Source organism: Haematobia irritans, chromosome 1 (genome assembly GCF_050003625.1).
Source record: "Haematobia irritans isolate KBUSLIRL chromosome 1, ASM5000362v1, whole genome shotgun sequence".
NCBI lineage: Eukaryota > Metazoa > Arthropoda > Insecta > Diptera > Muscidae > Haematobia > Haematobia irritans.
The window spans coordinates 87,158,051-87,176,223 of NC_134397.1; the positions used below are offsets into that span (position 1 = coordinate 87,158,051).

Here is an 18,173-nt window from a genome sequence, read left to right on the forward strand (position 1 = left end):
ATCTCATCACTCGTTGCAATTACTGATGAGTAAATACGTTCATAACATACAACGGAACCATTAGCACAATTAAAATATGATGCACAATCAAACAATGGGCGCTATTGAAACCTTAAGCGTGATTAAAATCGGTGAGCTTGAATTTAATCGTGAAAGCGAATTTGTTCGTGAGTGTGATTTTTTGTGTCTCTGTTTTATCGTTAGTGAGAATTTTATTGTGAAGATGTACTTTATCGTGAACACGAATTTAATCGTGAATGTGAATTTTATCGTGACTGTGCGATGGATCGTGAACGTGAATTTTTACCGTGAGCTTGATTTCGGAGAAATTTTACTCACTCACAATCACGAACACAATTTGATTTTTACTCATGCACGACACATTTTTGTTTAGTCCCGTTCACGCACATTCGCGAGATTTATCTTAAATGTCATTTACGGCTTCACGTGAATCACGCGTGATTCTCGAACATGTTTTGTTTGTTATTTTTTTTTTTAACCCAAGCCATTTCAACCGGCAGTTTAAAAAAACAAAGTTTAATAAAGCGCCAATATTCGTGCAAATCCACAGGTATGTTGCCAAGAAGACCGATATATGGCAGATTTCCTGAGGACCTGTCTATGGGGTGCTCCTGCTACACGCAAAAAAATAATTCTTTCCTCCCAAACGAAATTTTAGACAAACAAAGTTCGTTTCTCATTTGCTTTTCGCTGTAAGGAAGTGTATTTGGAAGAAAAGTATATACTTTTTGTGATAAACGTTTATTCTTTTCCAGGATGTAAAAACAATTTCATAAAGACGAACTCCAAAAAAAACATTGTTTTCTTGCTAATTGCATTTTCCCTCACATCTTTCTCACATCCACGAGGTTTTTTAGTTCTTAACACCTTTTCTTGTAATACCAACAATGTAGAAGAAATTACACGATTTTATAAATTTTTAATTTTTTTTTTTTTACCTTTCGCCTGGACGGAGAACCGAACCGCGGACCATGCACTTTGTAAGCCAACACACTAACCACTGAGCTATGTACCTGTTATGGTCATCAATAGATAAATATCCATATAAGTTATATTTAGATAGCATAGCTTGCGGCGCCCACGAACCGAATAAACAAAGTTTATTTAAAAGAAACAAACATTTAGTTTGGCACCGTGAATCAGTGGTTGCTACGTCCGGCTTGCATGCCAAGTGTTGTGGGTTCGATCCCTGCTTCGACCAAAGTTTTTTTTTTTTTTTTACATATATTCCAGATATGTCCGGAAAATTCCGAAAAAATGTTCAACATTACATTGTAGTATATTAAATTTTGAACTGTAAAATGTGTCTTATTAAAGACCTAAAGTCAGAAAAGAATAGTATTTGATATAAACGAAATGGACTGTGTTGCTGTTTCAAAAATAACTTTTTTTATTGAAAAAATAAAAATTTTGTAACAAACGAATTTTTTTGGTGATAAAAGTTTAAAATTTTCGAAGCAATTCAAAAAACTCTAACAAAAGAAAAACGTTTTCGGTACACGTTTTCCAAACGTTTTTTTTTTCTTTGCGTGTATATTGTCCCACGACGCGTCCTTAGGAATTTGTCCAAGACGTGTCCTAAAGTTTAAATTTACCCCGTCAATGACAAACCCATGTTAAAGTGCCCGTCCCTTCCACACATTTTGACAAGAACTAGGACTAGTCCATACACACCAGGGACTAGTCCTGTACCGGTCCTGTGGTTATTCCATTTTCCGTAGGGGTTTTATGAACAAAAACAACGCTGACAATGAGTCTCAAAACACAAAAAGTTGCCCACAGACATCTTAAGGGTCGAATGGTTTAAAAAGACATAATACCAATGTACAAACCATATAAACACTGTAACTGATACCTGAAAGTGTTCTCCTTTTCGTTTCGGGTCTGTTTTCTTTTTTGAACCTTTTTTGTCTAAAGTCCGGTATGAATTTTGTTTTGTCGCTGTGCCTGCCATCTTCCGTCTTGTTGGAAAGAACCTTCCCACGTTCGGCGAGCAGTAGCAGCGCTAAACGCCAGCATACCGGCAACCGCAAAACACGATTGATAATATAGACATCTGTTTGGTAAGGCCAGTACTCTGTTTTCGAGTTGAAAATCACTTTATTTTCGCGATTACTTTTTCCAAAATAATCAAAATTATACATGAAAACAAACATATGTATACCTGTTAAATCTCGACGAAAAACAAAGTGCGTATCAATGGAGTTAAATTTTCTGCTTTGAATTAAGCTATTTATTAGAGGTCTGCACAATTCTATTTGTAAATGCAGAGTACACGTGTACTTGCTACATGAGTACATCTATTTAAGAGAGTCGCAAAACTATTGGTACACATTTTGATGAACACCAAAAGCCACGAGTAACTTCTTGTTGCTACTCTGATGTCTTCACTACCAACAAACACATATTCCTCTTTCTCTCTTATTGAAGTGTACTCAGAGTGATCACGTCGAGTATGTTGCGAAAACAAAACTTCATAGAGTACTCCATGTACCACGTGCAGTTTCAGAAATATAAAAAAACAGTTACTCTCAATAATATATGTTTTGGTTTGTTATAAAGAACGGCAAACGTTAAGGTAAGTGTGTGACATACATAGATATATGAAATATGTGATATACATACATATCTATGATTAATAATAATGGAAAGTTTTGCTTCGCATATAACTGAGAAATACTTGTGGTACCACGTGAAGTGAAGAGAGTCCATGTTGTACTTTTTCTCAAGTACTTACATTTTTATTGTTCCTTTTTTTCGGAACACATATTGTTTCGGATAAGTACTTGGTTGTATTTGACAAGCAAGTGTTCTCTTCACTTCACTACTTGCGCTCTGAGAGAAAGACAGTGTATGTACTATATTCGACAGCGAATTGCATACATGTAGTGAAAAGTTATTCGATGCAGACCTCTACTATTTATATTTAAGCTAAGAGAACATACACACAAAGAAAAACACGTTTGGAAAACGTGTACCGAAAAAGTTTTTCTTTTTTTTAGAGTTTTTTGAATTGCTTCGAAAAGTATACACTTTTATCACCAAAAAAATTCGTTTGTTACAAAATTTTTATTTTTTCAATAAAAAAAGTTATTTTTGAAATGGACTGATTTAAGCTTGTTTTGAGTTAAAATAAGAAATTTTTTACTTAATTCGTCTGTGAGAGTTAGCTAATGAGAGCGCAAAATAAAGATTGGTCTCCCAATTACTCTCATGGATTTTCAACCGCCGAAAACTGTTTTTTCTTACATACAGAGAATTTTCAATTTAATGTTTGGCTTTTAGTGTTGTTGTTTGGCTTGCATTTCGTCTGCTATCTTAAGCCGACTACGGCTTAATATAAGAAAACTTTAACTTGAAATTCCTTTATGAGTCATATCAAATCAGAATACAGAATATGTAAAGGTTTTTGGTTTATTGTTCGCATGTATCTATGAAGTATTGTGAATGTGTATGTGTGTGATTGATTTCGAGCTTGTGTTTTTTGGCTCCGCTTGCATTTTGTTTGCCAAATTCTTTTAGTATTATTGTGTGCTTTGATCATAATTGACAGCTAACTATTTATTGTCTCCTCACAAGAAAGTGAGAAGGAAGATAATTTTATAAATATTTAAAAAATGGAAGTGCATACAATATTTAAAAGGTAAGTAATATTAAAGTTTATTATTTTCAAACATGTATTTCTATATATATTCCATGCATTTTACATTTTTCAGTTTTAAAGGAGCGTCAATGGATTAGGCCGACGGATGTGTAAGTAGAGGCAAACTTACTATTTAAGGCAACAAGCCTCGAAAAGTTAATTCAAAAAAATTAATAGAGAAAAGTTTACTTGATTCAAGCCGTAGCGGTGTTAAAAGTACGGTAAGTGCGGTTTTTCTAAATCCAAGTGCGAAATTCTTAATTCAATCCCGAAAATATTAAGTACGGATTTCTTCATTTTAAAAAATTTCAATTGCGTTTGTGCTTCCTTTAAGTACGGAAAGTGCTTGATTCAAGCCTAATGGAGCTCTATTTAATCCTAACCTGTACTTAATTCAAATCGCATTTAAGCTTGTATTAAACCCAATTAGCGCTTAACTTGAGCCAAAACTTGTTTTAAGCGGAATCAAGGCTTGGATCGATCGTTTTTATTCTTGAATATAATCCCACTATGCTTGATTTAATCCCGAACGGTATTCAATGTTATTTTATAAGCGCTTGATTTTAGTGTGATTTTTACTAACCATGTACCCATAAAATAAACATTGTTTCATATATTTTTAAAATATTTTTTATTATTTGTTTATATCAATACATACTTTTTTAATGAAAAGAAAATGACGTAAAATAGCACAATACATAATACATATAATACATCTAGGTGAAAAAGTAAATACATATATTTATAATATCTGTAAATGATTCAAGTACAAAATACATTTTTAATAAAAACAAATATATAACAAATAATAGAAATATAAAAAATAAATAATAAAATACAAAATATAAAGACATATATGTATTTTTATTTACCAAGTCAGCAGAAAATTTGGACCATGAAGCAAGCAGCTCAGTGGAATTCAACTTTTCGATGTCTTGTTGCCTTAAATAGTAAGTTTGCCTCTACTTACACATACGTCGGCCCAATCCATTGACGCTCCTTTAAAACTGAAAAATGTAAAATGCATGGAATATATATAGAAATACATGTTTGAAAATAATAAACTTTAATATTACGAGGGCAGTTCGGAAACTTCTTAGCCTAGGTTAGGTTAGGTTAGGTTATGTGGCAGCCCGATGTATCAGGCTCACTTAGACTATTCAGTCCATTGTGATACCACAGTGGTGAACTTCTCCTTCTAGCACAACTTCTTAGCCTAGCACAAAAAGCGCGGTATAAACAGAAAAAAGTTAAGTGTTTTGGAAACTTCCATCTCTGTTATGAACACACGTTAAATGTTGTTTCGATCTGGCAACTCCTTCATAAAGAAACAGGTGTTCAAAAAAGACGCATCCGCAATTTTTTTACAATGGAAAAATTAGAAATGCGTGCTGTCATTAAAAATTTACATAAAAAAGGTTTATCGGGACAAGAAATTCATAATGATATGGTGAATGTGTTAGGTGAAAGTGCTCCTTCATATGCAACAGTAAAAAATTGGGTTGCTGAATTTAAACGTGGTCGTACAAGCATTGAAGATGAATCACGTAGTGGACGTCCAAAAACAGCAACAACAACAGAAATTGTAGCCAAAGTGCATGATATGGTATTAAATGATCGACGAATAAAAGTGCGTGAAATTGCTAATATCATGGGCATCTCAAATGATCAAGTTCATTTAAATTTGCATGAAGAACTACAGATGAAAAAGCTTTCTGCAAGATGAGTACCGTAAAACCCATCAAAAACGCATAAGAATGAACAAAATAAAATGGGTTTTAAGCTTCGTTTCATAACTGTTGATGAGACATGGATCCACCACTATACTCCAGAGACAAAAGAACAATCCAAACAATGGACTGAAGCTGGAGGAAGTGCCCCAAAGAAGGCAAAAACAATTAAATTGGCTGGTAAGGTTATGGCAACGATTTTTGGGACATCAAAGGTATTTTATTGATTGACTATCTGCAAAAGGGTAAAACAATAAATTCAGAGTACTATTGCAAACTTTTGGATCAATTAAATGTACAAATTCGAGAAAAACGTCTTTGCTTACAACACAAAAAAATAATTTTTCATCAAGACCACGCACCAGCGCACAAGAGTGTTTTAACAATGGCTAAAATCAACGAATAAAAGTAAGAGTTGCTTGACTGCCCACCTTATTCTCCTGATTTAGCTCCCAGTGACTTTTACTTGTTCCCAAATCTAAAAAAATTCCGTGTTGGCAAGCGTTTTGCCTCAAATGAAGATGCAATTACAGTTGTAAACCACTTGAGAAAAACTATTATAATCAAGGGATAGAATTAATAGAAAAGCGTTGGGCTAAGTGTATTGAAGTTTCAGGAGATTATATTGAAAAATAAAAATATTTTTGAAAAACTAACTATTCTCTTTCATTGATAGGCTAAGAAGTTTCCGAACCGCTCTCGTAAGTAGTCCAAGAGGAGTTGGCGGAAACTTTCAAAAATAAAAGCGGACATTAAATTTGAGTTTTGCCGCCAATATTATTTTCAGTTTAGCAGCAAAACTCGAATCTCTAAAAGCAGAACAACATTATACGTTTTTTTTTGGCTAATTGTATTAAAACTTGGTGGGGAATGATCCAAAGCAACAACTAAAAATTTTTTTTTCTTTAAAATGAATTACTAAAGAAAAGTAAACGTGAAAACATGGCCATTTTAGAGCGATAATGCCAACTTAATACCGGCCCTAAAGGTAAAAATTAAGTACAAAATTATTCGTTAATAAAAATTCATGTTTATTTGTATTTCTAATTACGATGCTAGTAAAAAATACTTCACGCCTAAATAAATTTATGTGTATATTGTAAAATTTTTTATGTTTATACTCGAAAACTTGTATGCCAAAAACATTCACAGTTCAGTATCTCGGAATTGGAAATTTTAGAATCCAAACAAGTTTTGAATTTTTGCCAATTTACGTTTCTAAAACTCGGAAATAACTTAACGGTCTCAAAGAATCTGCGTTTATGGTGAAGGCAACAGGTACGTGGTCTGCTTTTAATTTATGCGAATGGGTTTCAAAGTCAGTAAATGATAGATAGGAATTGGAAAGAGGAAGGTTAATAGTTGACGATCGTCGATTGGTTTGGTTTTGAGAAAATCTCGTATAATTATGTGTAAAATAAATATATGTCTCGTCTCTCTTCAATTATATGCCATTACATTACGTGTATGGTCATCAATGAGTGAATTAATAGTTTAGTCTGCTTTTAACTGCCGTGCGTTTCATTTCTCGCACATATCATCTGATGACGCGGTATAAACAGAAAAAAGTTAAGTGTTTTGGAAACTTCCATCTCTGTTATGAACACACGTTAAATGTTGTTTCGATCTGGCAACTCCTTCATAAAGAAACAGGTGTTCAAAAAAGACGCATCCGCAATTTTTTTACAATGGAAAAATTAGAAATGCGTGCTGTCATTAAAAATTTACATAAAAAAGGTTTATCGGGACAAGAAATTCATAATGATATGGTGAATGTGTTAGGTGAAAGTGCTCCTTCATATGCAACAGTAAAAAATTGGGTTGCTGAATTTAAACGTGGTCGTACAAGCATTGAAGATGAATCACGTAGTGGACGTCCAAAAACAGCAACAACAACAGAAATTGTAGCCAAAGTGCATGATATGGTATTAAATGATCGACGAATAAAAGTGCGTGAAATTGCTAATATCATGGGCATCTCAAATGATCAAGTTCATTTAAATTTGCATGAAGAACTACAGATGAAAAAGCTTTCTGCAAGATGAGTACCGTAAAACCCATCAAAAACGCATAAGAATGAACAAAATAAAATGGGTTTTAAGCTTCGTTTCATAACTGTTGATGAGACATGGATCCACCACTATACTCCAGAGACAAAAGAACAATCCAAACAATGGACTGAAGCTGGAGGAAGTGCCCCAAAGAAGGCAATTACAGTTGTAAACCACTTGAGAAAAACTATTATAATCAAGGGATAGAATTAATAGAAAAGCGTTGGGCTAAGTGTATTGAAGTTTCAGGAGATTATATTGAAAAATAAAAATATTTTTGAAAAACTAACTATTCTCTTTCATTGATAGGCTAAGAAGTTTCCGAACCGCTCTCGTAAGTAGTCCAAGAGGAGTTGGCGGAAACTTTCAAAAATAAAAGCGGACATTAAATTTGAGTTTTGCCGCCAATATTATTTTCAGTTTAGCAGCAAAACTCGAATCTCTAAAAGCAGAACAACATTATACGTTTTTTTTTGGCTAATTGTATTAAAACTTGGTGGGGAATGATCCAAAGCAACAACTAAAAATTTTTTTTTCTTTAAAATGAATTACTAAAGAAAAGTAAACGTGAAAACATGGCCATTTTAGAGCGATAATGCCAACTTAATACCGGCCCTAAAGGTAAAAATTAAGTACAAAATTATTCGTTAATAAAAATTCATGTTTATTTGTATTTCTAATTACGATGCTAGTAAAAAATACTTCACGCCTAAATAAATTTATGTGTATATTGTAAAATTTTTTATGTTTATACTCGAAAACTTGTATGCCAAAAACATTCACAGTTCAGTATCTCGGAATTGGAAATTTTAGAATCCAAACAAGTTTTGAATTTTTGCCAATTTACGTTTCTAAAACTCGGAAATAACTTAACGGTCTCAAAGAATCTGCGTTTATGGTGAAGGCAACAGGTACGTGGTCTGCTTTTAATTTATGCGAATGGGTTTCAAAGTCAGTAAATGATAGATAGGAATTGGAAAGAGGAAGGTTAATAGTTGACGATCGTCGATTGGTTTGGTTTTGAGAAAATCTCGTATAATTATGTGTAAAATAAATATATGTCTCGTCTCTCTTCAATTATATGCCATTACATTACGTGTATGGTCATCAATGAGTGAATTAATAGTTTAGTCTGCTTTTAACTGCCGTGCGTTTCATTTCTCGCACATATCATCTGATGACGAGGCAAGAGTTAAAGGTTTGTTAAGAACAGTACACCCTCAAAAAAAATCGCTTCTCTAACATATGTTCCAAACATATTTTGCAGGAAGCACATATATTATTGGATACCGCCGAAACATTGATATGTTTGTTTTATGTGAGCATATTATATGTGTGGAGGCATTTTGAGTCCAAAAATAGTATATGCTTGGAAGAATTCCCCAAAGAAGATTGTGTTCATTCCCTCACATATTTTTAACATATCACATATTTGACATATTATAAAACAGTTTTCCGAAACAACATACAAGCGGTTTCACAGAAATTGCTCTCATTTCATTCTCTCGCTGTGTTATGTTGATATCTTTTTATTAAACACTCCCGGTTTCCATCTCTATTTCTTTCTCTATACTAACTCTCTCTCTCTCTCTGTCGCTCTCTGAATAAAGTATCACAACATAAAGGGTGATTTGTTAAGAGCTTGATAACTTTTTTTTTTAAAAAAACGCATAAAATTTACAAAATCTCATCGGTTCTTTATTTGAAACGTTAGATTGGTCCATGACATTTACTTTTTGAAGATAATTTCATTTAAATGTTGACCGCGGCTGCGTCTTAGGTGGTCCATTCGGAAAGTCCAATTTTGGGCAACTTTTTCGAGCATTTCGGCCGGAATAGCCCGAATTTCTTCGGAAATGTTGTCTTCCAAAGCTGGAATAGTTGCTGGCTTATTTCTGTAGACTTTAGACTTGACGTAGCCCCACAAAAAATAGTCTAAAGGCGTCAAATCGCATGATCTTGGTGGCCAACTTACCGGTCCATTTCTTGAGATGAATTGTTCTCCGAAGTTTTCCCTCAAAATGGCCATAGAATCGCGAGCTGTGTGGCATGTAGCGCCATCTTGTTGAAACCACATGTCAACCAAGTTCAGTTCTTCCATTTTTGGCAACAAAAAGTTTGTTAGCATCGAACGATAGCGATCGCCATTCACCGTAACGTTGCGTCCAACAGCATCTTTGAAAAAATACGGTCCAATGATTCCACCAGCGTACAAACCACACCAAACAGTGCATTTTTCGGGATGCATGGGCAGTTCTTGAACGGCTTCTGGTTGCTCTTCACTCCAAATGCGGCAATTTTGCTTATTTACGTAGCCATTCAACCAGAAATGAGCCTCATTGCTGAACAAAATTTGTCGATAAAAAAGCGGATTTTCTGCCAACTTTTCTAGGGCCCATTCACTGAAAATTCGACGTTGTGGCAGATCGTTCGGCTTCAGTTCTTGCACGAGCTGTATTTTATACTGTTTTACACCAAGATCTTTGCGTAAAATCTTCCATATGGTCGAATAACACAAACCCAATTGCTGCGAACGGCGACGAATCGACATTTCACGGTCTTCAGCAACACTCTCAGAAACAGACGCAATATTCCCTTCTGTACGCATTCGTGTGGTTGGTTTAATGTCCAATAAAGTAAAATGAGTGCGAAACTTGGTCACAATCGCATTAATTGTTTGCTCACTTGGTCGATTATGTAGACCATAAATCGGACGTAAAGCGCGAAACACATTTCGAACCGAACACTGATTTTGGTAATAAAATTCAATGATTTGCAAGCGTTGCTCGTTAGTAAGTCTATTCATGATGAAATGTCAAAGCATACTGAGCATCTTTCTCTTTGACACCATGTCTGATATCCCACGTGATCTGTCAAATACTAATGCATGAAAATCCTAACCTCAAAAGAATCACCCTTTATATATGTTTACTCGAAATTTGTAAATTTATAAATGTTTACATTCACGCATATTATTTTTATGAAACATTCATGCCCCAAACATAATATATTCTAACATATTAACATATGTGTCCCAAACATTTTGTGTTAGTTTAGGAACATTACATGTTTGCACTTAAATATATTGTGTTTAAAAATTTTGCCCGAAACACATTTTGTTTATATCGGAACATATGAAAAACATATTTTTCTAACAGTGTACACATATATATTATATAAAAAAATACACATGGCAGTCACATGTTGCATATGTAGCCTGTATGCAAATAGGCTAAATCACTTGTTGGCGTTGAATAATATTAAAACCGATAAAGACAAAAATTCATTCCTTATTGGCCTTAGCGGAAGTGTTATGCGTTGTTGTATATTTTATTATATGATGTAGTAGTTTTGAAAATGATTTTGAAGTTTGTGTATAGATTTTTTCTATTCAGTAAAAAATAAAATTTAACTACAAAAGCTTATGTGCCCAGGAAGCCCTGCAATAGAATTCAACGGAAGGAAACGTTGTATCCAATATGGAAGCCTAATATGCGTTATTGGTTGGATTACCACGAATAGGTGGATGATTAAGAAAACCAACACCTCCGCCAGGTAACGCAACAGCCGAAGAGAAGAAGAAGTTCAAGGAATTGTCAGACCTCTACAGAAAAGCAAATCGATGATTGCAAGCGCGGTAAGTGACGAAGTGTACCAAAAGATCATGGACAAGGAAACTGCTTCTGAGGCTTGGGAATCATTGAAGATCCATTATGAAGCCAGATCAAAGGATCAATTGTTCAAAATATGTATCGATATCTTCTCGTTTACTTGGAATGCAAATAATGAAGTTACTTAGCATATTGCAAAATTAAAAAGCTTGTGGGTAGAGTTGAATAATGGACTAAAAGGAAGGCATGAAAATCAATTGTCTAAAGTTTTATTGGTATGTAAAATTCTTCAAATTTTGCCAAGTCAGTATGACACATTCAAATCAAGTTGGATGCTTTTGACGAAAAATGAAGGAAAGATTTTTTAAGAAATGTCCGCTCAGATCTGTATATATGGAAGAAATTTCAAGAGTACTGATGTTGCAAAGAATGGTGAGGCATCGATGTTAAATAATAAAAGAGGTCAGAATTATTGAAACATTCAAGTCGAAAAAGATTATGTTTGTAATTATTGTAAGAAAAAAGGACATTGGTTGCGTGAATGCCGAAAATGGATAGGTGATGGTAAGCCTAATAAAGAGAAAAATGCAGATGATAAGAAAGCAACACATCAAATTCTACCAATATTTTGCGATGATGTTAATACTATTAAAGACGATTTTCCAAATAACTGGTGGATAGACAATGGCGCGACTCGTCATGTTACGAATAATATAAATCTGTTCAAAACTTTTGAAAAATTTAACGATTCATGTAAAATCAAAGCAGCTGGGAAAGAATTATTGGACGTAATTTGAAAAGGTACTATAGAGATAAAATCCAAAGTAAATAACAAATACCATAAAATTAGCTTGAGCGATGTTTGGTACGTCCCAAGCATATAGAGAAATTTATTTTCTGTTTTAGCTGCGCTATAGACAAAGTCAAAGGAAATCAATTACGTAGAATCTAATAAAACTTTACAATTGTATCACGAACCTTGGGGACATCAGGACAAACGTCACATTCAAAAGAAACTTGAGGCTAAACTTGGTATTAAAGTGAAAATGGACCAAAACGTTTGTGAGCCCTGTATTTATGGAAAATCACATCGTTTACCATTTGGAACAAGGATGAAATCAAGAAGCCCAAGTTAATCAATGTCAGCTGATGTCTGTGGGTTGCTGAATTTAAACGTGGTTGTACAAGCATTGAAGATGAACCACGTAGTGGACGTCCAAAAACAGCAACAACAACAGAAATTGTAGCCAAAGTGCATGATATGCTAATATCACTCCTGATATCTGCTATAACGGGTTGCTGCCTGATAGGCGATTTTGCAAAAATTATTGGCGCGAAGTATAATGACTATTGTATGAGCTGTCATGATCCGGAGGAAAAAGAATAAATTAAAACCTCTTGTGTGAGTGTCCTGCATTTTGTGTAAAGCGCAAGCAAGCAATAAACAATCTCAAGATTGTTTAGATCGTTTTAAGCGAAATAAAATGGATTTTAAGCGTCGTTTCATAACTGTTGATGAGACATGGATACACCACTATACTCCAGAGACAAAAGAACAATCCAAACAATGGACTGAAGCTGGAGGAAGTGCCAAAAAGAAGGCAAAAACAATTCTATCGGCTGGTAAGTTTATGGCAACGGTTTTTTGGGACTTCAAAGGTATTTTATTGATTGACTATCTGCAAAAGGGTAAAACAATAAATTCAGAGTACTATTGCAACCTTTTGGATCAATTAAATGTACAAATTCGAGAAAAACGTCCCGGCTTACAACACAAAAAAATAATTTTTCATCAAGACAACGTACAAGAGTGTTTTAACAATGGCTAAAATCTACGAATTAAAGTACGAGTTGCTTGACCACCCACCTTATTCTCCTGATTTAGCTCCCAGTGACTTTTACTTGTTCCCAAATCTAAAAATTCCTTGCTGGCAAGCGTTTTACCTCAAATGAAGATGAAATTACAGTTGTAAACCACTATTTTGAAGACCTTGTGTTAGTGCTTGAGCGCGTTTGCTCAGCGGATATTCTGGTGGTACACCAGAATAAATGGTTTAATGACAGTCCTGGTAGTGCACCAGAACTTTCTGTTAAGGGGAGTTTAAAATTCTTTACTCGGTGGTACACCAAGAAAGAATATAATCACGCCAATTGAAACACCAAGAGGTTTAATCGTAGTGATCATCTTTATTAAATTTATTCAGCCTTATATACTAAATACAAGTAAGTAGTAATAACAACAAAAAGTAAAAGAAAAATAACATAGTCGAATTATTTGCCGGAATTGCTTATGCTGCAGTTAAATTCTTTTTCCATATGAAGCCAATGACTGGTGTTGAGTTTCATATTATTTGGCTGGTAGCTTGAATAGCATACGCAAGCGAAATGTTCTTGCGCGTGCCATTCAATACCTGACATATGAATTACCACCTTTGGATTGGCTGCAATATAGAAAGAATGAAAAGAGCAGCAGATTTTAATTTTATTCTATTGGAGATTTATTTTATTTTGTCAAAACAAATAAAAAAAAATCATGAAGAATAAACATATTGCGGCCCCGAGGGGAGTCGTGAATAATTTTGAGAGGCTTGTATAAGCTAATTCCGGTTACCTTGTAGGTTTTATTTAGGATGGGTCTACTGAAATGTCCCATGTTGATCTTGGAGCAGGCTGTGGGTATATGGTCCTTTTCTTAAAAATGCACTTTGTTAGTAGGACCACAACAGCAATTAGAATAAGTCCTAATCCACAGTAGCTAACGATCAGGCTATGAACTGCATGGTAATTTGAGGTTGATGGAATTTCACGTAGTTGTGCCTTCACTTCTGCCTGCAAACGATTTATTTCTTCGAAACTTGAGCGGTGAATGAACGCTTGCGTTATATTTTCCATGTTAGGTAGTGTATTGAAGAATGACATCTCATTGTATGAAATGGACTGGTGTAGGGTCGATGTGATAGTTTGGTGGCTGTTGATAGTAATCATCTCATTTTTTATTGTGCAACCTGCTGGCAGTGTTAATATTCCAGTACCCTGTAAAGGCTGATAGTTGCTTTTACCATTACAGACTGTACTTAATTTCAGCTGTGCATCAGTGGCAAACAGCCATTGATTAGAATAACTAGCATGTTGGTTGTGGGAAGATTAGCACGTTTTGGAGGTGGTGAACCATTGTCTTTGTCGCTAGATGCGGCGCTGCGGCTAAGCGGAAATGAATTATCTCCTTTTTCGTCGTTAGTTTGTTCTAGAGGGAGAGGAGCGAGTAGGTGAATGGCTCGCTTAATGATACCGCTTGAGGTTTTTACTGCAGCTGCCCTGACGAAACCATCTGACCCTGGATAAGTTTCAATGACTTTACCAAGTCGCCAGTTCATGACAGGCAAGTTACCTTTAATTGCGACTATAGTGCCCAATTGCAGATTTTGAGATGCAGTTTGCCATTTATTACGCTGCTGGAGTTCATTGAGATATTCCTGGGACCATCTTTTCCAGAATTGGTGTTTTATTCGGGATACTAACTCCCATCGTTTTGCCAAAGTTGATGATGTTGCTTGGGCTGTGACGTCTACTTGAGCAGTTAGAGGTTCTCCAATCAAAAAATGGCCCGGAGTCAGTGCAGCGGCGTCATTAGGATCATTTGGTAGTGGTGCTATTGGCCTAGAGTTTAGTATCGCTTCAACCTCTATGACAATGGTCTCCATTTCTTCATAAGTCAAGGATGCACTCGATATTTCCTTTATCAGAAGACCTTTAGCGGATTTTACAGCTGCTTCCCAAAGTCCACCGAAATGAGGAGATCGCGGAGGGATAAAGTGGAAAGTAATGCTTCTAGTTGCGCATTCTCGTTGTATTTTTTCTTGAGCTGTTGTTGAGAATAACGAGGTTGACAGCTCTGCGAGTTGATTTTTTGCTCCCACGAAGTTGGTAGCATTATCACAATATAGGTTTTGGCAATGGCCCCTTCGGCCAATGAATCTTTTCAACGCCCCAATGAAGGCATCGGTTGTAAGGTCCGTTACAAGTTCTAGATGAACGGCCTTTGTTGAAAAGCAGCAAAATATCGCAAGATATGCTTTCTGAGGTCGTTTTCCTCTTGTTTTGAAATGTACCCAGATTGGTCCGCAATAATCTACCCCTGCGTTTATGAAGGGCCTTGCAGGCGTTACTCTTGTTTCTGGCAAATTTCCCATAATTTGTTTCAGAAGCTTTGGTTTTGATCTTGCACATTGAATACATTTGTGAACAGTTTCACGAGCCAAATGCTTTCCTTTGATGGGCCAGAAGCGTTGTCTCACCGTAGCAAGGAGTGCGGTAGGTCCGCAATGCTTATTTTCCTTATGCAACGATTCGAAGATTAGTCGACTTATTGGGTCATTGAATGGCAAAAGCATGGGATGTTTGGCATTAAAACTCAAAGTCGATTCTTCTAGTCTACCTCCAACTCTTAAAACTGTATGTTCGTCCAAAAACGGCGACAAACCTTTGATTTAACTTGAGCCTTTAAGTTCTCTATGCTTCTCCAGTTGTAAAATGTCTTCTTTGAAGTTAGAATGCTGTGCGATACGAACTATGACAATAAGAGAATCGTGAAGTTCAAGGGGAGTGAGAGTTGGCCTGTTTTGTCGATTTTCTTTACGGGTTTTGGAATTTTTAATAAATCTCAGAACATAAGCAACAATTCGTTGGAGTGTCTTCAAGGAATTCCTGTGATTTATTTTGTACAATAAGTTTTCTGCATCAGCGCCCAACATTAGGTTGTGGAGGTTCTGCTTTCGTTCAGTGCTAATCGAATCAGGAGAAGGAAGAAACGCAGGAGGCCAATGTTTCTCGTCTCCGTGAAGAAAGAATGGTCCAAGCATCCATTGGGTTGTTTGTTTCAACTGATGTGGGTCTGATCCCCTAGATATGATGTCTGCTGGGTTATCTTTGGAACTAACGTGTCTCCATTGTTCAGGAGTCGTGTTGTCTTGAATTGAAGCAATACGATTAGCGACAAAGGTGTGAAAGGAGGATGATCTTGAGTTGATCCAATTTAACACTATTGTGGAATCAGTCCAGTAGTAAGTGGGTGTTGTCATCATATCTAAATCGTTCTTAACTTTAACCGCCAAGTTGGCTCCCAGCTGTGCAGCGCACAATTCTAGCCTTGGAAGCGTTTGTTGTTTAAGGGGTGCTACTCGGGATTTCGCACAAAGGAGGTTTACAAGTATAATCTTATTCGGTAAGATTGTTCTAATGTATACTGCTGCCCCGTATGCCTTTTCTGATGCGTCGCTGAAGATGTGGAGCTGAGTGTTTTGAGAAATATGTCCCTTATAGACATGTCGGTGAACGGGAAAGGTTTCAAGTGACTTGAGGCTCTCTCTAAAGTTTCGCCATCGATAGTCGAATTCTGAAGGTACGGCTTCATCCCATGAAAGATTTAGATTCCATAGTTCTTGGACAAAGATTTTCGCCCTGACGACTACAGGAGATAACAAACCTAGGGGGTCGAAAATACGTGCAAGATCTGAAGTGACCGTCCTTTTGGTCACTGACCTGATTGGCGCTAGGTTGACCTTTACTTTAAGTTGGTCAGCTTTGGGTAACCAGGCCAATCCCAAAGTTTTGGTATAATTGGTGTCATCTGTGCTGAAGTCCAGGCTAACTTCTTGGTCGCACTCCGGAATGTTATGAAGCAGGTGGATATGATTGGCACTCCACTTTCGTAAATTAAATCCGTATTGCGCCATGACTTGTTGCAGTTGGCGCTGGATTTCCAAAGCTGTATTCAAGTTGTCTGCTCCGCCCAGGCCATCATCCACATAGAAGTTCTTTTCCAAAAAACTAGCTGCTAAAGGAAAATGCATCTTATTTTCCCTGCTTATTTCTTTCAAGCATCTAATTGCCAGATAGGGGGCTGGTCGGGTTCCGTATGTAACGGTATTTAATGTGAAGTAGTTGATAGGTTCGGTGATATTGTTCCGCCACAGGATAATCTGATATGGTCTGTCTTTAGGATGTATCAGTATTTGGCGAAACATTTTTTCTATGTCTGTGGTAAACACGAAACGTGGCAATCTGAAGCGTAGCAGAATAGCAAACAGATCATTCTGTAGTGTTGGGCCAGTATATAAGACATCGTTCAGTGACTTTCCAGAGGATGTTTTTGTTGAAGCATCGAATACTACTCGGAGTTTAGTGGTGCTGCTTTCAGGTCGTAGGACACAGTGGTGAGGAATAAAATATTTTGTTCCTGTCACATTGTCTATGTTGACTTTAGTCATATGGCCTAGTGCTTCGTATTCCTTCATAAACTGTATATATTGTTGTTTTAAGGTAATGTCTTTGGACAGTCGCCGTTCCAGTGATAGGAAACGGTTAAAAGCGAGACTGTGTGACTCTCCTAAAGAGCTTGGTTCGGCACAAAATGGAAGCCTTACGATGAATCTTCCTTCTTTGTCACGTCCAGTATGCTGATTAAAGTGAGCTTCGCACTGTGCGTCATATATCGATAATTGCTTCTGTGTATTATCGACTTCTTCCAGTTTCCAGAATCGTTCGATTGTCTGGTTCATGCTATCTTCATCAGTTAGTACTCCACATATTGATGTTTGCAAATGTTGATCAGATACCTTCCCTGATGCTATCCACCCAAGTGTTGTGTTTTGCAAGATTGGAAGGTTGTCTCCTAGTTGGATTTGTCCGATAGCGAGTAGCTGATGATAATATTCTGCGCCTAATAGGATGTCGATTTTGCCTGGACGGTTGAAGGTAGGGTCTGCCAGCGTTATATTCTTGGGTATTAGCCATTTATCAATGTGGATAAATTGAGCAGGTTGTGGAGTAATTATTTGGGGAAGTACGAATGCCTCCAAGCGTGATGAGAAATTGTTATATCTTGACTGGAGCGAAATGTTCACTCTGTGTTGAACCTTGGTCCGATTTCTTCCTATACCACTAATTGACATAGTCGTTGGTCTACTTGGTAGACCGAGTCGTGCTACTAATCTTTCCGTAATTAGGTTGACTTGAGATCCCGAGTCGAGTATTGCTTTGCATTCGGTTTCCAGACCATTCGCCTTAATCTTGACCAATGCGGTTCCTAGTAGAATATAGGGCCTTCGAGATTCAGAGT

At 36.2% G+C, this 18,173-nt stretch overlaps 2 protein-coding genes across 2 annotated transcripts in view; one reads left to right on the forward strand and one right to left on the reverse strand.

Moving 5' to 3' along the window:
• Positions 1 to 18,173, forward strand: part of Alg-2 (Apoptosis-linked gene-2) — a 79,412-nt gene that overhangs the window by 55,906 nt on the left and 5,333 nt on the right. The gene's annotated exons all lie outside the window — the stretch shown is intronic.
• Positions 4,480 to 18,173, reverse strand: part of 5PtaseI (inositol polyphosphate-5-phosphatase A) — a 307,223-nt gene continuing 293,529 nt past the window's right edge. Inside the window, exon 8 of the mRNA XM_075291078.1 lies at positions 4,480 to 4,671. Within this exon, the coding sequence (XP_075147193.1) occupies positions 4,666 to 4,671 (6 nt within the window). The 3' untranslated portion in view covers positions 4,480 to 4,665. The remainder of the gene's footprint in view (positions 4,672 to 18,173) is intronic.